At 45.6% G+C, this 26,808-nt stretch overlaps 1 protein-coding gene across 1 annotated transcript in view; it reads left to right on the top strand.

Moving 5' to 3' along the window:
* Positions 1 to 20,711, top strand: part of LOC121548261 (furin-1-like) — a 90,374-nt gene extending 69,663 nt beyond the window's left edge. The window contains exons 7-16 of the mRNA XM_041859674.2: positions 1,308 to 1,396; positions 3,914 to 4,086; positions 6,401 to 6,613; positions 8,045 to 8,145; positions 9,080 to 9,183; positions 9,501 to 9,618; positions 11,206 to 11,385; positions 11,840 to 11,964; positions 12,868 to 12,996; positions 16,640 to 20,711. Of these exons, the coding sequence (XP_041715608.2) occupies positions 1,308 to 1,396; positions 3,914 to 4,086; positions 6,401 to 6,613; positions 8,045 to 8,145; positions 9,080 to 9,183; positions 9,501 to 9,618; positions 11,206 to 11,385; positions 11,840 to 11,964; positions 12,868 to 12,996; positions 16,640 to 17,253 (1,846 nt within the window). The 3' untranslated portion in view covers positions 17,254 to 20,711. The remainder of the gene's footprint in view (positions 1 to 1,307; positions 1,397 to 3,913; positions 4,087 to 6,400; positions 6,614 to 8,044; positions 8,146 to 9,079; positions 9,184 to 9,500; positions 9,619 to 11,205; positions 11,386 to 11,839; positions 11,965 to 12,867; positions 12,997 to 16,639) is intronic.
* The last annotated feature ends 6,097 nt before the right edge of the window (positions 20,712 to 26,808 follow it).

Below are 26,808 nucleotides of genomic sequence, written 5' to 3'. Positions count from 1 at the left end.
GTTTAATGAAGGGAATACATTAACCTAGCCTAACGCCCATCAGTCAGGCCTGGATAAATGAGGTTAAAGTGTTGCGAAGGTTGTTTGAGTGCAGCTGACCCCAAGATCAAAGAGCTGTTTGTCTGCCAGAATTAAATGGCAGTTACAAGACGTCCCACTATAAGACAGGGACTGGAGGCATTAAAGTCTCTTTCATATTCTTTAATTGCTCATCGAGGGCCATGGCTAACAGTTTGCATATGCTGCTGCTTTCATAGAGCTATGGTGGCTCAGTCTCAGGTCGCAGTTGTAAATGAGAACTTGTTCTCAACTGGCTTACCTGGTTAAATAAAGGTTAAATACATTTTTTTTTAAACATGCTGAGACCACATGCAAGTTATCAATGGAGGATGTCAGTCTCTCTCAGCCAACTGGGGTATTTCCCCTGGGCTATGATAGGACACCATAGTACTGGTTTATTTACTCTGCCTGAATGGGAGCCTGCTGGCTGGGCAGTGGAGCTGCTCTCTGCTGATCTGGTGTATCCTAACCCTGGCATTATCCGCACCCACTGAGTGTCCTGCGATCCGCTGGGGAGCCGGGGGTTTGGAGGACGTTTAGAGTCCGTGCCCATCCGGTGGAGCAGAGGAATTAACCTGACTGGAATGTGGTGGTCCGCATTCTCCACAGATCCCCTGCAGCGCTGAGAGGGAGAGATCAAACCGGAGAGGCACAGACCCCATGAAAAGCTATTTTGTGGAAATGGCAAGTCTAATTCGTTTCCCCCACCTTAAGATGGTAGCATGTCAGCTCATTTTGCCTGTCCTCGCTGCCGGCAGGCCCCGCGGCCCCAGACTCAAGGTCTGCTGGAAGGAAACAGTCTAATGTTTCGTGACCCACACTCGCTCACTGACTGACTGACTGACTGTTTTCCTCTGGGCTACAGCAAAGTCGGAACAGCTGAGAGGCAGCCAGAGCCAAGGACTTGTCTACATGAGTTTGTTTTTTGTCGATGGCCATCTTAGACCACAGTATCGCAGGGAGCGCATTCCTACATAACCTCCTGTATCTGTTCATTTACTCTCTCTAAGAGCTCCATTTATAGATAATGCACACTGCCTGGAGACAATGATGTAGTTTGTAGCTAATGTACACTGTGTTTATATGGGTAAAACACATCAAGATGAGGACTTCAATTCTCTCTTTCTCTCCCCCTCGTTCTCTCTCCCCCTCGTTCTCTCTCGTTCTCTGTTTTTCTCTCTCGCTCTTTCTTTCTATCTCTCTCTCGCTCTCCCTCCCTCCCTCTCTCCCCCTCTTTCTCCCTCCAGGCATGGGACTCGTTGTGCAGGAGAGGTGGCAGCGATGGCCAACAATGGGATCTGTGGAGTCGGGGTGGCCTACAACGCCAGGATTGGAGGTACAGTACCATAGAACAGAGGGTGATTGATTGTCATCTCTCTCTGTTTCTCCTCCATTTTATCTTTCAATTCTTCACGTTTTCTGACTGCTAAAACAGCTGAAATACCCATGGGTGCTGCCTCCGTACTATTCTGAGCTCAGTTTGAGCGGGAGTTGCTCAAGGGTAACTCTTCCTCCTCCTCCACTTTTGGCCCAGTGATGACAGTGATGCTCTATGAACATTCGTTATGGGGTGTGTGTGTGTGTGTGTGTGTTTGTGAGAGTGAGAATCTCAGTGTGCAGCGTGGCTCCTCTGAGCCCATGCCTCAGTGTAAGCGTGTGTAATCCCTTTAATTAGAGCCATCTCTTTTATCCAGTCAATTCATGCTCTCATCTCATTAACCCTCTGCTTGTTTTATCTCTCCATGCCGCTGCATGTTTCCAGCTGTCACAGCCGGCTAAATCCAACCCATAGTTTTAGTCCTTATTGGTCACAACATCCAATATCTGTCTGCCGCCGCTTCTCTACTGTCAGGAGTAGTACTGTCTCATTTAAACCATGAACACACATAGAAGTCTTAGTGCTGAAGTAGGAGTGCTGAAGTAGGAGTGCTGAAGTAGGAGTGCTGAAGAGGCTGAATGCAGGAGGTTTAACAACAGTGCATGCCTCCTGCGTTCAGCCTCTTCAGCACTACTACTTCCTTTATAAAGGTAGACTCTACACTGGGCAGTGATTAAACCCTGTCTGCCTTGGAACCTGCGTATTAATGAGATGGTTAATGAGCAGCAGTCTCTGCTCACCTTCCCCATTCAGAGGATAGAAACTTTCTGACCAACCACAGTCCTTCCAAGACTGTAGCAAGGGTGCTCTGTCAGGCGTAAAGGAGAGTGAAGCAGAGGAACAGCTGTGTGTGTGTGTGTGTGTGTGTGTGTGTGTGTGTGTGTGTGTGTGTGTGTGTGTGTGTGTGTGTGTGTGTGTGTGTGCGTGTGTGTGTGTGTGTGTGTGTGTGTGTGTGTGTGTGTGTGTGTGTGTGTGTGTGTGTGTGTGTGTGTGTGTGTGTGTGTGTGTGTGTGTGTGTGTGTGTGTGTGTGTGTGTGTGTGTGTGTGTGTGTGTGTGTGTGTGTGTGTGTGTGTATGTGTGTGCGTGTGTGTGTGTGTGTGTGTGGTGCGTGCGTGCGTTGGCTCACCTACCCGCAGGCTTGGCCCAGTCCGGCAGCTGTCTGTTAATAAGTGAGTAGAAATACTCACTTCTATAAATAAATATTTAATTTCTAGAAAGGCCATACTGTGGAGGGCCTATTGCACTGCCCCTCCACCAGCTCTCATACCATACACACACACAACTATGTCTTACTATACTTGTGAGGGCTTTTTGTGGACCAACAATTGATTCCCATTCAAAATCCTATTTTACCTCTAAACCTAAACCTAACCGCTAACCCTAAACCTAACCCTAATTCTAAACCTAACCCTAAATCTAACACCTAAGCCTAAAATAAAAAAAAATTACAAGTGAGGACCAGCAAAATGTCCTCACTTCTCTGAATTGATCTCTATTGGTTTATTATTTAAGTATAGTAAAACGTATACACACACACACACACACACACACACACACACATATATACATAAACATACACACACACAGAGAGATGAATCTAATATCCTATCACTATATGGCAGTGACTACCAATGAAAGGCAGGTCTTTGTCATCCTACCACTATTCCAGAGCACAAACCTTCCTGTAAGCTCAAGCTTTGGCCTTAAGATTTAGAAAGCTGTATTGGCTTCAACCCACCTATATAAGAATCCCTGTGTGTTGGTGGAGGTAAGGGGTAGCAGGGATGGGTGCAGCGCTCCCCAGATAATGGGCTATCTCCTCCTATAAAACGATTTGCTCGTTTCGTTCTGAGCTCTACGGGAACCCTGAGTCGGTGCTCTTTGGAGAACTTCAAAGGGCCGAACTTTGTTTGTTTACTTTAACCGGTATGAGGGCAGTATGGAGTAATTTGACTCTCCATGCATCAAAGCAGCCAACGCATTTGTTTTGAAGATGTCTGCCTTCGATTTCTCAGCTTTCTGTCTGTGCTGGTCTGGGATGGGGGTGAGGAGAGAAAGAGGATGAGGAGGCTCCAAAAACTGACCTGGAGGCTGGCGCTACAAAACTTTCTAAATTGAATTCAGAGTTGATGGCTTTAATATACAAAAAGCGCTGGCATATCCCAATTCAAGTGTCCCTCTTCTGCAGAGAGGATTTGTGCAAAGAAAAGTCCACCCGGATTCAAACTTTAAATCTGTTTTCTGGGGAGGGAAACAGAATGTTCTCATTTATCACCTGTAAACAATCCTTAAGTATCAGGAGAGCTTCTTCAGATCTAAGGCTTAATTATCACCAACTCTGCTGCTGACTGTTTGTTTTTCTGTGGAACACTTTTCCTACTAGAGGCTTTGGTATTTGAGTTTAACCTCACCTCAAAGAAAAGGAGTAGATGGTTATTAAATAAATGTGTACAAATTTGTACGTGTGTGTGTAGGAGTGCGTATGCTGGACGGCGAGGTGACAGACGTGGTGGAGGCCCAGTCTCTCAGTCTGAACCCACAGCACATCCACATCTACAGTGCCAGCTGGGGCCCTGAGGATGATGGGAAGACGGTGGATGGACCTGCCAAGCTAGCCAAGGAAGCCTTTCTGCGCGGCGTGACCGAGGTTTGTCTATAAATATCTGTGTGTTCTGGGCCTCAGTTGTGTGCCGCGTTGCCCCCATTTCAATGCCTCCCTCATGCATCAATAGTTTGTGTGCGACTTCCTCTACACACAGGCAGTAATTATGTATTGAACTATTCAACCATTGAAGGACAAAGGTGGCTTGAACAACGCAAGCGCACTTTATGACCCTGACGATTATGAATGGGGGAATTTGATTTAGTCGCTGTGGAAATATCAGGCTTTCTAAACGCTCTAAGGATAAAAAATAAAGGCCTGAACAAATACTATAGGAAAAATAATCCTCAATACAAAGCACCAAAAAGATTGTACATTCATAATAATAATTTCCCTTCACATAACTACAGTACCACAATTGTAGAAGTTATTTCAGAATCTGAGTGGGAGCTATTGAGAGGGGTAATGCCGACATCTGGGTGATATTTGTGTTATGAGAATATCTCATTAAAAAGCCATTGAGCTCAGGTCACGTGCAGATTTTCTTCTGCATGTGAAATGCTAACAGATGTAAATAGTTAATGGGGCTTTAATGTTAGTGTGGCAGGATTCAGAGAGAACGAAGTCTTAGTTCCAGCTCCTCTGTCTCGCATGGACTTCCGGGCACAGCAGAGCGTTGGCATACTGCCAACCCTGAGACAGTGACATACTGCCAGCCCTGAGACATTACCGCTCACTGTGGACCGCTCACTGTGGTGTGTGTGTGTGTGAGAGAAAGAGCGTGTGTGTGTGAGAGAGAGCGTGTGTGTGTGAGAGAGAAAAGAGCGTGTGTGTGTGAGAGAGAAAAGAGCGTGTGTGTGTGAGAGAGAAAGAGCGTGTGTGTGTGAGAGAGAAAGAGCGTGTGTGTGTGAGAGAGAAAGAGCGCGTGTGTGTGAGAGAGCGTGTGTGTGTGTGTGTGTGTGTGTGTGTGTGTGTGTGTGTGTGTGTGTGAGAGAGCGTGTGTGTGTGAGAGAGTATGTGAGTGATTGAGGTGAGTGAGTGAGCGTAAGCGGTGCAATGCTAATTAGGCATTTTGATAACTACTTAAAGAGCAGGATGGGGAACTGACCTGGTCTTTAGTGTCAATATGAAACAGTAGCTGCCTCGCTGAAGGCTCTGTGTCTTTAATGGGCTTCTTACTGTATACAGCCTCCACCAAACAAACATGTGATTACCAACGCTTTCAGGCCATACTATATTCTCTATTCAATTCAATCTTCTAGCTACTGTAGGCTGTGGGGTATTTGAATTCTTTATATCCAGTATGAAATTCCTGAGTATAGTAAGCACTCTAGTTCTAGTTCCTCCTATAGAGCCCAGCCAGTGTAGTGAGTGCCTGAGAGGGCAGTGTAGACTGTTAACCCAGTCTGGATGTCGTAACCATGATTGGTATGTAATTACTCATGTTCCTGATATCAGCTTTTGTTCAATCGTAGTCTTTGTATGTGTGGGAGTCCAGGGAGTGTGGCAGGTGTGTACAGTGCATGACTGAGTGGAGGGAACAGTAAGCATGCAGACTGCAGACGTATTGGGGCCATATGCCAGGCTCTCTGTAGTGTACACATGGGAGCCTGCATCCATCTGATCCCAGTGCTAAGGGTAAGGGGGTGTGAGCGAGCCAGTCATAAAGCATAGAGCCAAGCCACAGAGAGCCAGGGCCAACGGGCCATTCAGACAAAGAACCATCAGACCTTATTGGGCAAACCGCATCAGAGGGCCGTTACTGGTGCCCTGTCTGCCTCCCTTTATTACAGGCCTGTCAAATAAAAAGCATATGGGCATGTAAACACATACTATTCTATAGGGAGCCATTGCATCATCAGTAGCTCCAGTCTCTGTCGGTTACACTGTTCTGGATGGTTGCGTGTGATGATCAATGGGGAGAGGTTGCACCACCCAGCACAGTAGAGCATTTTGTGGGACCGTGATATTTATTCATTGTGAATGCTGAATAGCGCAGATGATTTATTGCTCCAGGTTTGTTGACGTACAGTCCCTGTTGTCTTGTATTGCTGCCGTGGTACATTAAAGCTCTTTGGATTCAAAGCGTCTGAGTGATCACACGGTCCTGTGCTGTCTGGATGAGCTGTGGCAGGCCTTTCAGAGATGGACCCTGTAATGAGTTGTGCTGTAGTATGAATGGGAATCTCATTTAGATTGAAGGACACTCGGTGATCCCCTCTTTCATTAGCTGTGCCATACCAAGATACACATGCATCTGGTCATGTACGTCTGAAAGGCCTGTCTAGAAGCCTTGTGGTTGTCTAGGTTTGTTATTGACTGTTCTGTCTGTCTGACTGTCTCCCTCTCCCTCCTCTAGGGTCGTGGGGGCCTGGGCTCCATCTTTGTGTGGGCATCAGGGAACGGCGGACGTGAGAAGGACAGCTGTAACTGTGACGGCTACACCAACAGCATCTACACCCTGTCCATCAGCAGCTCCACCCAGAACGGCAACGTGCCCTGGTACAGCGAGGCCTGCTCCTCCACCCTCGCTACAACCTACAGCTCTGGCAACCTCAATGAGAAACAGATAGTGAGTTCAGTAGACACACACACACACACTTACAGTGGCAAATGGAGCGGGAAACGGATTGTGATTAATAAACATACTGAACGTACACGCACTCACTCCCATTGTGAGAGCCATGAGGAGAATGGGTAGCATTCATCTGTACAGTCTGAAAATGGGCATGTCAGAAAGCAGAACATTAAACTGAGTGTTGGTGTGCATGCAGGGTGGAAGAGTGTGTGAGTAGGGGCTCCTGTCCTGTGAGAGTCTTGTGCTCTGTGGTTCCAGGGCATCAGTGGTTATATGTTGCTAACTGCAATGTGAGATCACACAGCTTCCACTAAGCTTTGAAGAGGAGGAAGTCTATTTTACAGCATATTAGTCAGGGGAATGGTGTGTGTGCTTCAGTGAGATGTATGGATGGAAACGTTTGATGTATAGCCAGGGAGTTAATGTATAGAAGCAGGTTGACTTGGCTCCTGGGAGCCATAGAGTATCTCAGATGGTTGAATCCGGAGCCAAAGCACTAGTCCAGACTCTCTAGCTGTACTCTAGAGGTTTGAGCGTTTCTGGATGTCCTAGTTAGCCTGTATCCTGTTGCACTTCTTTGTCAGTTTTCCTAATGGTTTTACTGCTCCTCCTTCCAGTCAGATAGACTGTAAGCCAGATGCTTACTGGACTGTTTGCTGCTTCAAGGCAGGTTGTGTGTGTGTTCACTCTGGAGGAATGACTGAGTCAGTTCTCACTGGCCTGCCTCAGACAGCCAGAGCCTGCAGTCTTCTCACATTGAGCAGTGACACTCTCTCTTTCCCGCTTTCCTTATTTTTTCTCTCTTCATAAACTCTCGCTCTTTGCTCTCTTTCCAACCCGCCCTCTTGAGGCCCATTTTGAATTAATAAAATGTTGAAATCCCATCTCCCTGTCTCGTCCTTCCACAGACATGTCTCTCTCACTCACACTCACACACACAGACACATGGACACACACAGACACAGACACACGGACACACAGACACACAGACACACGGACACACAGACACACAGACACATGGACACACAGACACACAGGAGGGAGGTGGAGGAAGGAGAGCCTCTCACTAGGAGAGATTACAGTACTGTACTGTGTAATGGATGTTCATCCCAACCACTTGCCATGAGGCATGCCGTGCACACTCATGATTAATGAATTGGTGTGAGTGTATGTTTCCACATTTATGATTAATCATGTTAAGCATGTGTTGATACGTAAACATCTATCAAAGTAGATGGGGCTGAGGAGAATATCTGACTTTTATAGTGTATAACTTACACTCCTACTGATTGCTCCAATAAAATGTTATTTATCTGCCCATATATTAGGTGTAAACATTTCGGCCCGGAATGGGTGTTCAGCTGAGCACCGTATCTGACTATGGAAAAGATTGACTGACTCTAACTCTCTTCCTGTTCCTGTCAGGTGACCACGGACCTCAGACAGAAGTGTACTGACACCCACACGGGCACCTCTGCCTCGGCTCCACTGGCTGCTGGGATCATTGCCCTCGCACTGGAAGCCAAGTGAGTGACACATGTCTGTCTGTCTCTGTCTGTCTCTTCCTTTGGTTGTCTCTGTTTGTCTCAATGTCTCCTTGCTTCTTCCTCTTTTTCTCTCTCTCTCTGATGTTTCTCTGTCTGTTTCTCTCCCTCACCCTCCTTTGTGGGTTTCTTTGTCTGTTCACAAATATTTTCAGTCTGAGCACACACACAGAGATGTCTCAGAAGTACGACAAACTCTCGGGGGAAACGCAATTGTCTTGTAATAATGCATTGTGGACCAGAATAGATTATTCAGTTATCTCCTATCATTCTGCTATGAACGTGCCATCAGCTCAGTACTGTAGTCTGGTTGGGGAACGGGGCACGTGTGACCAGTAAAAACCTCTGTAGTTCCCTGTCCATTAAAAGTGTCTGACTGTACTGCAGGGCTTTATGACTTTCCCTTCAGTCAAAGCTGACCTTCCAGTAAAAGACTGAGCTGATGAGGTTTAAACTCACTGTGTTGCTGGGGTACTGTAGACTATTTGACTGTTTTACTGTAGGCTTTTACTGTTGCTCTGCTGGGTGGAACGGCAGTAACACAGGGTTTTATACGGAGAACAGAGGAGAGTGTGTGAGAGCAGGGAACAGAGGAGAGTGTGTGAGAGCAGGGAACAGAGGAGAGTGTGGGAGAGCAGGGAACAGAGGAGAGAGAGTGAGAGCGAGGATGTGACTGACAGGGATCTCTCTGGTTTCTTTATCTTTTCAATGCGGCAACATTAAGCCTGATGTTCCAACTCTTCTAGCGCACTTGGGCAGCTAATGCCATTTCCTTTGCAATCAGTCACTATGCATTGCGGTACAGTAGGGTATGATGTTGCTTGTTGTACTGTCTTCATAATCAAGTTAAGTGTATTGCAGATCTGGAATCTTCTATATTGATGAAAGGTATGGTTGTTGTTGTTTGTGTGTGCAGTAAAAACCTGACATGGAGGGACATGCAGCACTTGGTCGTGAGGACCTCTCATCCCGCCCACCTCCTCACCAACGACTGGAATACCAATGGGGTCGGACGAAAAGGTACAGCAAAGGGTCCCATTAGCTGAGCTCGGCTGACCATCATCGCTCCCCGTGCCCTGCCAGTTGCACAATGGAGACTGATCTATATTGTATTTACATCAATTGATTTAAAGTTGCCTACATTAAGCAATTACAGAAAGCCGTGGCTCCAAAGTTCAGGGAGAGGTTTTACTGGGCACACAGCAGGGTACATGCAATAATCTAATAGTGAAGAGGCCCTTATTGAGTTGGAACTGGAATCGTGATGAAGGAGCCTTTCAGCAGTCTGATATCAATTGATCTCTCTCTCTCTCTCTCTCTCTCTCTCTCTCTCTCAGTGAGCCACTCATATGGGTATGGTCTGCTTGATGCCAGTGCGATCGTGGCTCTGGCTGAGAACTGGACCAACGTCGGGCCCCAGAAGAAATGTGTGCTGTCCATGGTGGCAGAGCCCAGGTGAGCTGCACACACACATGACAGCTCTACCAACTCTACCTGTAATACCACTCACTGTTTGGCTGGCAGGAGCATCAGTACTAGCTTGCTAGGGATTACATTGGTTTTTTGGTTTAATACAGTTAACCCACCCGGTGATTAAAACATAATAAACCTCTGTGATTCTTATTAGAATAGGATGCTTCAGATTGTGAGAGTCTGTCTCCCCCCCTGGGTGGTGTCGGCTGTGGAGGTGATGAGAGCTGCCGTGTGTGGGATGGTTTGTGATGGGCCGTAGGTGTGAGAGGTGCTCATGTGTGACCAAGCTGTCATACCCCAGTGTGACTGCACATCATGTTTCCATTCTGAGCATGGCACAGGGGGCCCATTGAGATGCTCTGCTGGGTTCTGATGTGTGTGTATGGTAGGGTGATGAGCTTCTGAGCCTGGGGGAGCATGTTTAAGGGAAATAATCACTTTACAGATGAGTCTCTCTCTGCTTCCATGTTCTCCACGCTTCCCTGGCTGTCTCTAAACCTCTGTCAATCTTTTACTCTTTCACTCTCTCGCTCCATCTTTCTGCTCCTTTGCTCTTGCTCTCTCTCTCATTCTCTTTCCCTCTTTCTTGTGCTCCCTGTGTATATCTTCCTGTCTCTCTCTCTCTGTATTCATCTCACACTTTCTCTATCTCTGTATGCCTTACTCTTTCTCTCTCATGTCTTTAACCTTGCCTCTGCTACATACAGTAGCTGACAGGATCCCAGCCCTGTGTTGTATTCTCTCTGTACTGGTCCATAGATCACAGCCGACCGCTGGAGCCTGTGTTAAAGGTGTTGTTAGTGGCATGGTGTTTGTGCAGTGTGCATTGTACAGAACAAGAGGTGTTGCTTCTGAGTGATAACTGCTGGCTTGGTGGGGATTTGTTTCCCCTTCACTCTCTCTGACTGCTGCGGATTGGATTCTAACGCCACACGTTTTAAGGGATTTAATTAGGAGGAAGCGGTGTGTTTTTACACCCAGTTCACCGATTACAGCCCGTATTTTCTATCAGCTGGGCACCGCAGCTTTTGTAAAGCCTCATGCCCTCCTCTCCCTCCCCAGCCCTCCTCTCCTCTGGGTTCAGTTGTTGTGGATGTGTGTAAGCTGCTAAGCGGATTGGAGGAGTAGAGGGAGCCTGGTACTTTTCTCCTGTAGAGGACAGGGCTGCTGCAGGACCTGAGCTGCTAATCTTGTTTCAAGGCCGCAAACCCTGTGCCCTCAGCAGGCTCTCTCTCACACACTAGGCTCTCTCTCACACACTAGGCTCACTCTCACACACTAGTCCAGAGCGACAGTCACACACTCATGCAGCATCGCTCACACACTAGTCCAGAGCGACAGTCCCACTCTCAAGCAGCATCACTCACACACTCAGAGAACCATTGTAGTTTTGCACACAAGAGTTGCTGTCACTCCCAGCTGAGGTATCTTTCTCACACACACCAGAAGCCACCAACATGAAAACACAAGCCACTTCAAGGCTGTTTTGATCTTCAATCACTATGCTGTCTTTGTGTAAATGTATGTATTTGGTCATATATGCTGATGTGCTGTTTAATTGTGTGTCAGGAACATTGGGAGCCACCTGCTGATCACCAAGACAGTGGACGGCTGCGTTGGGACAGCCAACCATGTGAGCTCCCTAGAACATGCCCAGGCCCAGCTCACCCTCTCCTACAACCGCAGGGGCAACCTGGGCATCTACCTGACCAGCCCACAGGGCACCCGCTCCACACTGCTCGCTCCCAGGTACACACAGACACACACACACACACACACACACACACACACACACACACACACACACACACACACACACACACACACACACACACACACACACAGACACAGACACAGACACAGACACAGACACAGACACAGACAGTACCAGTCAAATGTTTGGACACACCTACTCATTCAAGGGTTTTTATTTTATTTTTTACATTGTAGAATAATAGTGAAGACATCAAAACATTGAAATAACACCTATGGAATCATGTAGTAACCCATGTTATAAAATATATTTAGATTTTTTTTATTTGAGATTCTTCAAATAGCCACATTTTGCCTTGATGACAGCTTTGCACACTCTTGGCATTCTCTCAATCAGCTTCATGCGGTAGTCACCTGGAATTCAAACTTTTGACTGGTAGTGTACATACACACACACAGTGTAATACATACCTGTCTGTCTCCTCTCCAGGCCTCATGACTACTCGTCAGAGGGCTTTAATGACTGGGCCTTCATGACCACACACTCCTGGGACGAGGACCCCCGGGGGGAGTGGACCCTGGAGATAGTGAACATGGCTGGGGCCAGCGACTATGGTAAGACACATCTCTTTTACTACCTTAACATTTGCTATTGTTAAGTCTGGAACATTGGCTGGGAGCTCGGAGACAGAAAGACAGAGTGACAGGGTTTCTGTTAGTGCAGCCATGTCTGACTAGCAGTGTCACTGAAAGAATGTGTGTGTGTGACAGCATGCATACTTGGGATTTGTATTTGTCTGTGCATCATATGTGTTGATTCATTGATGTACTGCGTGTGTGAGAGAGAATGCATGCATATGAAGTATGTGCTTGATTTATGTGTTAATGGATTTGAGTATTTCATAATGTGTGTCAGTGCATGTGTGCATGTACGTCATTCATGTGTTGATGATTTTGTGTGTGAGATCCTTCTATACCGCTATCAGGGAGTGTGTTATGCGCGGGCAGCAGTGTCTGTGCCCGGAGAGCCTCCTTTTGATCCATTTTATACAAGCTGTCAGGCAGTCTGTCTTTAGCTCCACACACACCCACCTCTAAATCAGCTTCATTAAACCAGGGAGAGTAAATCAAGCAGGGGAGTGGAGGGCCCTGCTGTCTGGCCCAGGCTAACGCAGGCCGATCCAGAATAACTATGACCTAAGGCCCATCCAGGTCACACTACTCTCAGACAATTTTTTTGGGTTTATTTGTAATTTTCTCTCGGTTGCTCTCTTTCGTTTTGTTTTCTCTCTGTCTCTCTCTCTCTTTCTCGATCTCCCTCCCTCTCTCTGGCTGTAGATCTCTCAGCCCCCTCCCCCTCTGTGATTTAGGAAGTTGGACCCTCTCAAAAGGCCCCTCATATAAATGGCTCTCCCGGGAAGTGTTGTTCTGAACTAACGAGTCTATAGAGAAACACCAGAATATATGATGATACATTTAATGCTTTACTTCTCTCACTCTCTCCCTCCCTCTCTCTAGGCACTCTGACTCAGTTCACCCTGGTGCTGTATGGTACAGGCTCAGACTCTCCCAGCTCCACAGCCAAGGACCTCTCTCAGTCCAGTAATGGCAGCTGTAAGACTTTTGACCTACAGCAGATCTGCATTGGTAAGAATGTTACTGTTGGTTACCGTTGGTTACTGTAAGAGAATGTAGATTCTGTGCCTAGGGTTAGGCAGCCAGGATCGTGGAGAGCTGTGGTGTGCCCAGGCTTTTGTTCCTGCACAGCACAAACGCACCTAATTCAATCCATCATGGTCTAATGGATCAAAAGTCTACCACACTGTGGCTCTGCAGGCTTAAGTTTCCTACCCCTACCCTAAGCCTAACCATTTATTGAACAGGTACATTTACTCTGCACACTGTACAGGTAAGACCGGAGAGATGAAACACTGGCTCTCCTATCAAAAGTGAATGGCTTGTATAGGTTAAACCCTAGAACAGGAGTCTCCAACCAGTAGCTCGCAGCCCACCTATGATAAGCTCGCCAATTAATTCTGTGTGTTCATGTGTTCCATCGCAAAATGTCATAAACATAAAGCTCCTGGCTACAATTCAATCAAAGACGCATTGACATTATCCCACCCCTGGTTAGCCACTGTTGACTTAAAAAGCCAAACGTAACACAATATCTGGCAATTCATTTCCAGCAATATTGCCTTTTGTTTGGTGTGCGTGTTTGTCTATCAGTCCGTATGTAGCCAGATAGCGATGCTAATGATAACTGGTGTCTTGTGGGCAGACAGAAGGACTTTCCCCATAAACCTTCTCAATTAAATATGAACAAAGTAGGCTTACCTGACAGGAATAGGCTATATCATGATTATTTGTATCAATTGGGTGGCCATTGCTTTGCAAACTCAGCCATGACATGTTCTGTAACAATAGGTCTAATAGCAGAAACATCGCTAGACTGACACATTCCTCTCTTGCTAGATGCACAATTAAATGTTATTTTCTTTCCAGACCTCAAAAATGGTCTTCTGATGTGGTTTAAGCATTGACATGGACTCAGAACATCCATTTTCGTTGTTTCTCTATGATTAATTGTTATATTGAGAGTAAAAAATAAAATTAAACTGAGAGAACTGAATTCGGAAAATTCAAAATATTATTTTATAGGGCCTGTCATGCCAAATACTGTTTATTAACCATTATATTACCAGGTATATTGATAGAAAGCACATATCTTGTTCACCAAGGACCCGTGGAAGAGTTGCAGGGTAGAGGAGAAGAAAATAATGTGCCTATTTAAAAGCTATAAAATAAACGAGTAGCTCGCGACATGTTACATTTTTTATAAGAAGCGCTTATGCTAGAGATTGGAGACCACTGCCCTAGAATAAGACTGGGAGAGACAGGAACAGTCTGACCCCTGCAGGATCCCCTGGGTATCACAATTAATTTAACACTCTTGTTGGTATACTGTATCAGATAGTGGCGTAATGGCATAGATGTGGGTTGTGAAGCATGAACTCTGGATGGTTGAGTTTGTTGATCAGCTCGTCCTCAGAGACATCTACTGAGATATTGAGTTAACATTTGTGTTACATTCGAGCAGAAGTTTGAGGTTTGAGAAGAGTCTCTCTGGGATTTGCCTTGTTTAGGATGCCCTGTTAAATGCTGTGATCAGGGCCGGCCCGCCATTAGGCAGGATTAGGCCGCTGCAGATTGGCGAGGGTGGGATTTTCTGAGCTAAACTGACCAATATGCACCTCCAACAACACAACACATAATTCTGGTCAAAAACAATGACAATTTCTCTCAACCAGTGATATATGGGCTTTTTAAGTGAGCGCTGATGATAAGCAGTGCCCATTTTGTCAAAGGCAGGGGCACAAAATATGTTGCTTGTCCATTCCCAGCCACTCTCCAGGGTGCTCTTGGAGACGCACATCGCTGCGGTGCTCCACCAACGTTCTGTCAAACATCATCTAACATAAATCATTTAGTAGATATAGCCTATGGTAGAAAGAGTATGTGGCCTTTTCTGTTGCCTACAGGCTGGAGATAAAATGTATGACGATGTAATGAGATGGACACTTTTTACATCATGCACTATTCTCTGATCAAATAGCCTAACCTAAATGGTGCCCAATCAAATAAAAAAACTGCGCTGACATGTTAACCAACACCATATCCTAAAAACAGGACAGGTCAAAAACAAAATGACATTATGGAATGGACAATCAGACTACTGACAACTGTTGTCCAGGAGTTTTATCCCATGGGCTAAATTGTCATGATCATTGGTTTCAAGTTTGTATCCGTACATTTTTGACGTGCTGATCATAGCGAAAAAGAAAATACTTCTGCATTTCCCGCTGTGTAAACACATTGATTCTCATTGCAGATAGGCTCAGGATAACTCCTGGTAAAGTTGGGTAGCTGATATTTTTGTGATTAGTCACAGGAATCAGGACTAATAAAGCCAATGCAACTGCCTGTTTTACAAACAGTAGGCCTACCAAATGGATGGGCAGTCATACAATTCCATTGCAGGCCAACACTGTAGGCTACACCCCAGTCAGCACTGACTGACTGCGACATCTTTTAGGTGTCTTTTTTTGGTCCTGTCCGGACCGCCTTCTTTTTTTGGTGCAGTCCGGACCAGCCTTGATTTGCATGACCACGGATGTAGATTCTTGGTCCGGTCCGGACCAAATCAGATTTTTTGGGGGTCTCGTCTTGGGCAGCAGAACGGCCAGGACCGGGCCTGGCTGTGATCAACACATTCAGCCAGTTGGCAAATGACATTTGTGTTGGAATTTCGTCCCTACTGCTCCCTCTTCCCCCTTTCCTCTTGCCTCTGTCATCAACCCCTTCTCCCTCAACACTCTGTCACTACTCCCACCCTCTTCCTCTCTCTTCCTTCCTCTCCTTCCTCTGTCCTCCTCTTTTCCTGCTGTCCCCTTTCATTTGATCCTCCCTCTCTCCCACCCACTTCAACAGGGATAGAATGACAACTGATTATGAACCACGTAATTAGATTGGGGTAATGCTCTGTCTGACCGTGTAGGCTGGGGGGGGGAATGGGCCTTGGGTGGATGTGGAGTGGGCTGCAGGGGTGGGGGGGAGAGAGTGTGGAGCCTCAGTAGCTGTGTGTGTGAGATTAGCTTCCCAAATCATTGGGGGAGATAAGGAGTTACAGGGTGCTGCTACTGAAACTACTGTGGTGATAACACACAGACACTAATGCCACTGTCAAACTGTCCACGAGGATGTGCAGACTTAGTACAGATAAATGCTTCAGAGCTTATTAGAAAGTCCATATATTTGTGATATTATTTCCAACTGGGTTGGCAAATCACGGCTCCGGAAATAGATATGCTACAGTGCATTTCTCCTCAGATAGATGAGGGATTTACACATGCTGTATTTGTCTCGGCACACAATCTGCACAGCTCATCAACACATTCACGGCTGGAAACTGTTGATTCTAGCAGAAGCAAAAGCTACATGAACATTATGCAGCTTAAGTTGAGTGAACTTTCACAGGCTCATGATTATAATGCCCCAGAATGATGAGGCGATGCGTAATGTGCTGCATGATCGTCTTGAGGCGATGCGTAATGTGCTGCATGATTGTCATGGCAGACTATTCAAATACAGTTAACATATTTTAAGGTTTGTGTGAACTAAATCAATTTATTAGCGGTGACTGTGCACTAACCATGTTAAATGAAGAATTTGGACACCAGCAGTACTAAAACATGTCTCCATATCTCCTCTCTTGTCTCCCTGTATGCAGAGTGCAATGGTGGCTACTACCTCTTCCAGCAGGGCTGTGTGAGGGACTGTCCAGCAGGCTACACTGCAGGCTCCCAGCTCCTAAATTACACCATGGGGAACTTTGTGGATCCAGCCTCCGTCCCCTCCTGCCTGCCCTGCCGACCCCCCTGCCTCACCTGCAGCGGCCTCAGCCCCAGCGCCTGCCTCTCCTGCCCCCCTCACAGCCACCTGGACCCTGTGTCCAGCACCTGCCTGCACCTCAACCAGATCCAGAGGGAGTCCCCCGGCAACTTCATGGTGGGCCAGGGCAACGCCGGTCCCCGCACAGAACTCAGCTCCCACCTGCCCGTCACCATCGCTGTGCTCAGCTGCATGGTCATCATGGCCACCTTTGCTGGGGTGTTCGTTCTGCTGCAGCTGAGATCTGGAGTCCTGGCCAAACTGCCCTCACTGGAGGAGGCAGGCTCAGGCCTGAGGGGGGGCTTCGGCCTGGGTGGCAGCAGCAAAATGGTTTCGTACCGCGGTATCCCTACAGTTTGGGGCGACGAGGGGGCGAACACTGACTCTGACAACGATGAGTTTGACGTCCACAATGAGAAGACTGCCTTTATCAAAACACAAAGTGCTCTTTAACCCCCTCCTGTCTTCCTATTCCTGCTTTCTACTGCCTCTCCCCCAATCACTCTGACTCGTCTAATTCCGGGCTCCCTAGCCTCCTCATGGTCCCCTCCTCTGGTTTCTCTTTCCCTGTTTCGCTCCCTCGTTCTTCCTGTCCTCGGGTTTCATCCCCCAGGTTTAGTGTTCCACTCTGCAGTGGGTGACCTGATGGGAGACTGGAGTCACATGGAATGGGGATGGCCTGGGTGTGCTCGGCGCTCGCTTCACACTCGGGTGCTTTTCTATTAAATGGGCTCTCTGTGCCCTTTCGCCCTCAATCACCAACAGACAGAGTGTGTCTGAACACAGCCCATTTCCCGTACGGCTCCAGGGTTTCCATGTCACAATAAACAAACGATTATTGTTTGCTCTCTCCCTCCTTTTTTATATTTTTTTCATCTCCAGTTCCATTGCAGTAGCCGGATGAGATTGTAAATTGGGGGTAGACAGCTGTGTGTGTGCGTGCTGAGTGGACAGCGAGATCGGGGTAGGGTTCTGAGAAGCCACAGCAGAGTCCTCATAGTTCCAGTGTTTTGGTGAATCAGCCCCAGGCCCTCTCAGAGCTGCTGAGTGTGTGTCCATGCTGCAGTATGAGACTGTATCTCTCTCTCAGCTATGGCTGGATACATGGCTATGAGACTAGCAACGCTCACTCTCCCCTCGGCATGGAATTCAGGAGGCGTTCTGCTTATTCAGAGCGGTTTAGGAATGCTGGATTCATGTGATTCTGAGGGTTATATAAAGTCCCCTGACCTCCGCCCCTCTCTGCTCTCCAGTGTGGGGGATGGAGGAGAGATGGGGTTTGGACTGAGTGCTCGCTCGCTGCCAGATCCCCAAAGATAGGTCAGCAGTTCACCCAGCTACGCCTCCACACTTTACTGGGCCTCAGAGTTTAGATCAAAATAATATTGCCTCTATGATTAAAACCCCATTCCCAAGAAAAAGTACCTAGGAAGAATTAAATTGGCTTTCCACTCAAGGCTTCTAATTGCTCAGCTACTGAGGATGAGAGTGGTAGTGAGATATATTGTGGATGGGGCTCAGTACAGTAGAAGTTACTTTTTTTAACACAAGGGCTCCTGTGGGCTTCTCTGAGCAGCTATACAGGTAGTGAGAGGAGTGTGTGATAGAGAGAAGGGTTTTACACACTGCAGAGGAGAGAGAGAATAACAAAGCCTGGCCATGATTACCAGATGGGGCTCTCCACTCTCCCTACTCTGCTGCTCTTTTAATGCTGTTCATCACACACACATAGCACTATGTTGGTCTTATAACTTACTGAAACAAGAGGTAGGGTGTGTGTATGTGTCTTTGTGTGTCTGAGTGTGTGCCGGCCAAGTGTTTGAGCAGGTGTCTAGTTGAGCAATAGGAGGGAATGACTACATTAGGAATACTAAGGATGTGGTTGGGTTTGTAGGCTGAGCTATGATACTGGTTGGCCTTTGGAGTTGTAGCTTCCCTGTCTGCTTTTCTTTAAAGAACTGGCTATGTTAAAGAACTGAGTCAGCTTCTCTCCACTCGCCCTCCAGTCATCATCAGGGATGTCGATGAAAACTAGAGATAATCGGTTTCATATACTTGCCAATGAATTATACCCTGAACGACACTACAGCTCAGATGTGTTCCAAGGGATGTTTTTTTCTACTCATACTGTATCTTTATTGAAAAACCTTAAAGTGAATTGTTGACTACATATCTTCATTCTACAATCTGCACCTCATTAATCCATCCATTGGACAAATATTGGATCCATCCATCCATCTATCTTTTTTTTCTTTTTTTATGTTGAAGTTATTTTTCATTTCCAGCAGATAATAGGAGGCTTCACTGAGAGGGGTTGTCATAGTGACAATATGCATATAAGATTGATGCAGCTGCTCATCCCGTCCTCTCACTCAGATCACACAGCAACGGCAGCAGAGTATATATGTTCTATAGCAATTATGAATGATTATATAGGTCAAAGGTGAAAGCTTTTCAGAGAAGGATATTTCTTTTGAAGAGTAGGAGTTTTCCTTTCACTGATTTACACATCTACAGTAATAATAAGACTGAAATGTCTTTATCTACAGTGCCAGGGCTGTAGGGCTGCAGTCTCTCTCCTTTTCTCTCTCTCTCCTCCCCTACTCTGTCTTGGCACAACTTAAAGGTAATTTCATATATCCTGATTTATGCCCTCTGAATATATCGTTTTCAGGATTGTTTTCTAAGGGGGGTGATCCCTGTGCTTTAAATCTTATGTAATTAAAAACATTGCTGAGGAAGACAATCTCCAATACACAGACTGGGGGGGTTGCTATCCTCTGATTGCAAAGTAATGACGGCCAACTTTGAGCAAAAGATGTCATTATTACAAAGATGGAATAGTGTGCCGTTTGGCCCTGGCTGATGTAAAGTACAGTAATGCTGTTATTGATGATCATTTGTTCCCTTAAAATGAAGAAGTAACTGATAAATTCTTAGGGATTGTTCTACCTACCAGAATTATAGTTGAGCTGCAGCTGAGGCAATCATTTTAATGCCCCAACGTACTTCCCCCACTTACATTATTGCCTCTAAGTTGGTCACTCCTGAATGTGGAAATCTCTATTGCATTATAACACTATGCCTAAGAGAATGGACAGCTGCTGGGAAGGAGGTTGCGCTCCTTGCAGTGCAGCCTCAATACTACAGCTGACTGCAGCAGAGTTTCTGGCATTACCAAAGATGGGGCAATTTAGAGTTGTGTTCAGTACAGTTCTGCTCCAGATTGCTGAGCCTGAAATGGGGAGATGACGCAATCTGAGGTTTTCTATATGCATTGATTCATAAATCAGATGAATTTGTCATTTTTTAGCTATTTCTGTTATTCCTGCTTTTTAATGCAGAGAGACCTTTCCCTCTCCACCCCCTGCTGGGTGACAGTGGTGGAGCTGAGATACAGCGTTGGATGTGGAGGGAGCAGATTGAGAATGTATCCCATCCCCATACACTAAAGGGCTGTATGAGGGTGTGTGTGTGTGTGTGTGTGTGTGTGTGTGTGTGTGTGTGTGTGTGTGTGTGTGTGTGTGTGTGTGTGTGTGTGTGTGTGTGTGTGTGTGTGTGTGTGTGTGTGTGTGTGTGTGTTACAACTACAGAAGAAACACTCTCATGGGGGTTAAACAGAGCTCTGGACACGGCCCATGCAGCTCTGTCCACCTCTCCACACCTCTCCTCATGAAGTCTTTGGCCTGGGGCTACATACAGTACCTAACAGAAACAGTGACCTATGAATAATGTAAAAGAATGACTACCTTAAGATGGGACATAACTCTAAAATAAGGCCTATTTTTGTACTATATATATGGTGCAGTGTAATTTTCTTGTAATTTAAAGATTTGTTTTGCTCTTGTTAAATTTGTCATTTTTATTTAATTGATAGATTCTATGAAAAATAAAGATCTATGCAAACTTCAGGATGTGTCATGTGCTTTTGTATGTGATTGATGGATAAATGTATTACAAAAATCTATATTGTGATTGATACCTGTATGACAATAATCAATATCTTATGTCCAGCTAGATTCAATTGAGCAGAGTACTTTATTTCACCTGAGTACTGTGCTCCAAGAGAATACAATGGCAGTTCAATAGAGTCAAAGGATAGCCCTATAGGAGTTGTACCATTGTGGTAGATGAAAAGAAAAGTATAACCTGTTTCTTACATCAGCAATACTGTGTATCGCACCAGAAGAGCTACGGTATGTGGCCTCCACCCAGGGTTGGGTAGGTTACCTTCTAAATGTAATCCGTTACAAGTTACTTGTCCAAATTTGTAATCAGTAACGGAACTTTTGGCTAACGCTACCCAAACTCAGTAACGTACTTTCAGTTACTTCTGGATTACTTTACCCTTAAGAGGCGCAGGTTAGCGTTTTTCATCATGAATCTTGTTCTGGAGGCAGCTCTGCAGTGGTCACTAGCTGGCACAGGTACAGTCATAAAATATGATTTTAAACCTAACCTTAACATTAACCACACTGTTAACACCTAATACTCCCCAACCTTGACTCCACCCTTCTGGATGTTTGACTGCTTTTTGCAAAGGAATGGTTCCCGCAGATCACATGCACAAGTTGCCCCAAGGTTCGCCAAAGTATACACACGTTTTTGAGCCATTTCCGCTCTACTTCCTGAACTCCTCCCGTCGATGCAATCCACTTCCGTTCTGCCGGGCTGGGTTTGTTTTGCTAGCTAGCTCCGTTGTGCCGACAAAGCACTGATATCGCAGTGACAAAGAGGATATAAAAATTACAATTACAACATGAAGAAAAGTGGTTCGGGAACGACGTGTGCGGTAGTTGGTTGCAAAAACTCGAGAAAGCACCTGAACGAGTGGTTAGATAGAGAGTGCTACGACCACAAACCAGCTACGAAGAGGCAATGTCCATGCGCTCCATTGTTTAAATTTTTTCGCAAGCCTGATACCGACTCGGAATCAAGGACCTGGCTGAAGGCATTGAATCTAAAGAAACCACCCCTCAACGTTTTTGTTTGTTCCTATCACTTTGTTGACCAAAAACCTACCAAGGATAATCCTTTCCCAGAGTTGTGGTTGGGATACAATCGCTCTCCCCAGCCAAAGAGGCGTCAACTCACCCAGCGGACCACTGCCTCCCCCCAGATAAAGAAACGCAGACTTGAATCTGAGGGTAAGTTCAGCAACTTTAGCTATGAAGCTGACAATACTGTTAATTATGAAGAAGTTGTCATACATTAACATTGCTACCGGTATTTTGCTAAGGCAGTTGATTGTTTTGGAGATGGGACAAACAATGCCCACGATAGCTACATCATTAATTGTGTGTGTGTGTGTGTGTGCCGGCCTGCGTGTGCCTTAGTCTACATCATAAATACAATGCAAGGTGGCAGGCTGTTGTGATGATGATTGTGTGTGTGCGTGTGAGTGCAATGTTGTAGTACACATTTTTCCATTGTGATGTTTGTAGTGAGAGGACTCTATGCCTGCATTAATTTTGCTCCATCCATGTTTTCTCTTCCCCTTTTTAGATGCTCCAGAAACCTGTCAGCCTGTCTGTGAGGCCGAGCCTGGTACACCAACATTTCGAGATGCCCAGACCCAATGGGAGGATCCGTCACATATTGATCACATTTACTGTTCAACAACACAGTCTGTTAAAGTAGACAAGGCCACACAGTGCGAGGCAGAAATGGGTCCTACTGTGACCAGCACCACGGTCATTGATGATGCTAGGTCCCGGCTGTATACAGGAGTGCTTATGGTTCAATTCTTCACCCTGGTGACGGTGTTGTTGCCTTTCAGTAAGCCATCAATTACCCTTCCTGTTGTTGACCAAATACTTATGACGTTGATGAAACTAAAACTAAACCTAATATTAGGAGATATTGCTCACCGCTTCAATGTGTCTACATCCATGGCAAGCATTGTGATTAGTCACTGGATTGACGTGATGGGTGAACAGTTCAAAGTCCTGATCCCCTGGCTTCCAAGAGAGACCATTCGTGCCACCATGCCCTTGTCGTTTCAGAGGAACTACCCTCGAACCACCTGCATCATTGACTGTGCCGAAAGTGCCATGCAGAGAGCCACAAACCACGACTCAAGGAGTGACACTTTCAGCCAGTATAAATCACGCAACACTGTGAAATATCTCGTCGCTGTGGCCCCTAATGGGCTAATCATGTTTATATCTGATGCCCAGGGGCGGTGTGTTCAATAGGGCGATATGGGCGACGCACTGCCAAACGGGAAAAGGAAGGGATTTTTTTTATAATCAATTATATCACGGCAACAGTAGTTATCAGTGTTCTAATCTGATCTGACTGCCACTAAATGTCAAATCAGGCTAAAGTCGTGCTTCAAATGGCCCCGCCCGTTTTTGGGGCGATTTCAGTCATGTTGAAAATCGCCCAGAAGTCTGTCATAGACTCCCATGTAAAATCTATTTTTTTCAAATTTCAAAGCTTTCAATACAATCTCTATGGGTGTCTGTGGGCTTGCACTTACGCGCTTTCGTCATACGTGACGTAACCATGAACGTAACTAAGAAAATAGCGGCTAGCAGCGTCTCTGTTGCGACCTGCAGTGTGGCGTTATCTTATGTTTTTAATTTGTACACTTAGTGGCGTTATTTTATGTTTTTAATTTGTACACTTAGTTTACAAACATTCTGCCAACCATGGATTTCCAGTGGTGGGTTTTGGACTGATCTTGTTGATCGTGTACATACCCGCTACGAACGGACTAAATAATGAAAACGCTGCTGGCAGCGAATCCAATACAGCTGGGAGACTTGGCTGGATGACAGAGTCCCGGACAGAGAAGTGGAGCCGGCCGCTTCACCCTGGTCAGAGCGGACCGCGATCTGACACAGTCACAGGGAAAATCGATCCTGGTAAGAGAGCGACTCTGTACCCCGACATTGAACTGCTTTCTGTGTCACTGCGACCTTACTATCTGCCCCGTGAGTTCCCCCAATTGTTTGTTACCGTTGTGTACTGTTGATAATCACAAGTTTACTGGAGAACTGAGACCAAGTAGAGACTTTGGACAGGGGTGGATATGGTATAATAAAGGCAGTTTATTCAGAGGTAAAGATATCTGGAATCGCGTGCACGGACTCGTTCGGTCAAACTCTTAGGGAGCTATCTGAAGAGAGCCCCGAAAACATTGTGTGCAGACATTTTATACAATAAATGATGTAGGTTGAATCTAGTAGTTCTGATCTTCTGATTGGTCCTGATGAGTTGGGCGAGGTCCCCTCCACTGTTGCATTGGCTCTGAGTCGGGTTCTCTGTCTTCAAATGTTCAGCCTAAAGAGAGGGGATTTTTGTGTGTGTGTGTGTGTGTGTTTAACAGTGATGATGTGTGTGTGTGTGTGTGTTATCAGTGATGATGTGTGTGTGTGTGTGTGTGTGTGTGTGTGTGTCCTCAGAGCAAGAACTCGTGAGTTGGAAGAACTGAGAGACCTATGGCGTGGGTGTTGTCCTTGGCCACCTGCTGACAAGGCTGACAAGATAGGACTCTTTTTGTCCATTGTTATAGGATAGGAACAGCATTGATTGAAAACAAACGCCCAACACAAAATGGGTCATGCACAAGATTTTAGTCAGACCAAGCTATAACATTATATATTTACTACGACAGTACATTCAACCAAAAGCTAATATAACAAAGGCATCAGAGATTATTTATAATCTGTCACAGAAACTGGAATCTATCTCCCCAGATCAGTCAATAAATGCTTCTGGTATTGACTTATATGCTGCCCCTGTCTTCATGTTGTTGCTGGACATATCTTTTTTTAAATGTGTGTAGGGCACCTAAATCATCAGAAAAATTGCCCCTCCTGAGAATTTTTTCAGGAGCCGCCACTGCTGATGCCTATGCTGGCAGAAGCAGCGATAAGTTTATCACCATGGACAGTGGGTTCCTAGACTATCTGAGGGCTGGTGATGAGGTCATGGCGGACCGTGGGTTCACCATTCGAGACTTGCTTGATGAGAGAAGGGTCAGTTTGAACATCCCTGCTTTCACCTACAGGCACAATCAGTTGACCAATGAGGAGACGACACGCACCAGGCGAGTAGCCAATGTCCGCATACATGTGGAAAGAGCAATCCAGAGACTGAAGGTGTTTAAGATTTTATCCCAGAATGTTCCCATCAGCATGGCACCGAAACTGGACATCTTAACCATCTGTGCTGGCCTAGTTAACCTGAAGAGTCCACTGATCAGTGAGGTTTAGAATCTTGCCCTGTGTCCCTGTCTACCAACACCCAGCCATGTTGTTCATTAAATACAGATAAACACAACAAATACTGCGTGCATTGTATTTTTTAATATTATATATGAATATTTTCATAGTGATGTAATTGTGTGGGCTGCTTTTGTATTTTACTTTTTAATACCTGTTAAGATTAAACACGCAATCTTTCTTGTTGAAGCCATTTGTTTAGTTTCCTCAAAACAATTAATTAATCCAGTGTTATTTATGTACAGTATGAGCTTACTATGAATTATGAACTGTGTTAAAATAAATTGTAGCACTCTAAGGATTGAAATTACATCAAACTTTATTTTCACTCAAACAGTAGGCACACTGATATATTGCACAGCATAAAGAGATAATGTAAACAATGGACATCTGTTGGCTCCTGTGGGCATGACCTAAATAAGGCAGTTTATTTTGGTTTTAAAATTCTGAGATATTTACTGCAGAACTGTAACCTTCCCTCAACAAAATCATCAACAATTTTCGGGAGCATGTGGGCAAAGTAGAATGTGCGCAGCCTTATGATATGCCCCTGGACAAAGCCTTGGTCGTAGGGTACTTCGATTTCTAGGTGCTCAGTTTTGTTCCAGATCACCAACTTGGAGTGCTGAAGCCCTGTGCAGTGCATCCCAATTTGTACCTGCATGTAGTAGCCTTTTGGACCATTGCAGGCAATATGGTAATCTACCCTATCTCCGTTTGCCACAGTTGTGATTTCGCAGTTCTTTGTTGACAAAAATTCTGCAAGTGACTTGTTTCCCATCACAGGTGATTTGATCTCCAACCGAATGTCGTTGTTTATCACTCCATCGGGAGATGCTGCAAGCCACGGTTCCTTTTCGCACACCACTAAGCCTTTGGTTTCAATGCTGTTGCCCAGAGTTTCCAAATAGTCCCTTGCAAGTTCCTCCCCCTCCGCTCCTTGACGGGTTGCGGCATTGCCACGGAAGGATGGGTGTAAGTGTTCTGACAAAAACTTGTCAGGCGCCGTGGTTGAGCGAATGGGCACCTTTCTAGCTGTAGTAGTAGTAGAACCGTGTTCCCAAGCTAGCGTCGACATCGCTGTGTTTACACCGGCAGACGTTGTGCAAACAACTTCCGGCGGAAATGAAATGCATTTGTGTAGAGTTATGGCGCCACCCGGGATACAGCGCGTAAACTTGTGTATACGTCGTCTGGTCTTTACACGACGTCAGGAAGAACTACTTCTAGGGGTCTCGGCGCTACTGCACAGGTACATTGAAAACGGAGAAATACAAGAATTGGCTTTGGTGCTTAGCTGTGAAAACCATTGGTGAAAACCCTAACATTTCTGTGTCTAAGCACTTATGACACTACCGTGGAGGACCAAACCTGCCGTAATTATAATTAAATTAAGAAATAAATGCACACAAATAGATACAGAAATAAATGAATGCACACAAGTGGTGGAAAAAGTACCCAATTTTCATACTTGAGTAAAAGTAAATATACCTTAATAGAAAATGACTAAAGTGAAAGTCACCGAGTAAAATACTACTTGAGTAAAAGTCTAAAAGTATTTGGGTTTAAATATACTTAAGTATCAAATGTAAAAGTATAAATCATTTAAAATTCCTTATATTAAGCATACCAGAAGGCACAATTTTCTTGTTTTTTTATTTACAGATGGCTAGGGGCACACTCCAAAACTCAGACATCATTTACAAACGAAGCATTTGTGTTAAGTGAGTCTGCCAGATAAGAGGCAGTAGAGCTGACCAGGGATGTTCTCTGG

Source organism: Coregonus clupeaformis, unplaced genomic scaffold, assembly GCF_020615455.1.
Source record: "Coregonus clupeaformis isolate EN_2021a unplaced genomic scaffold, ASM2061545v1 scaf1015, whole genome shotgun sequence".
Lineage (NCBI taxonomy): Eukaryota > Metazoa > Chordata > Actinopteri > Salmoniformes > Salmonidae > Coregonus > Coregonus clupeaformis.
This window is presented reverse-complemented; position numbering and strand designations above follow the sequence as displayed.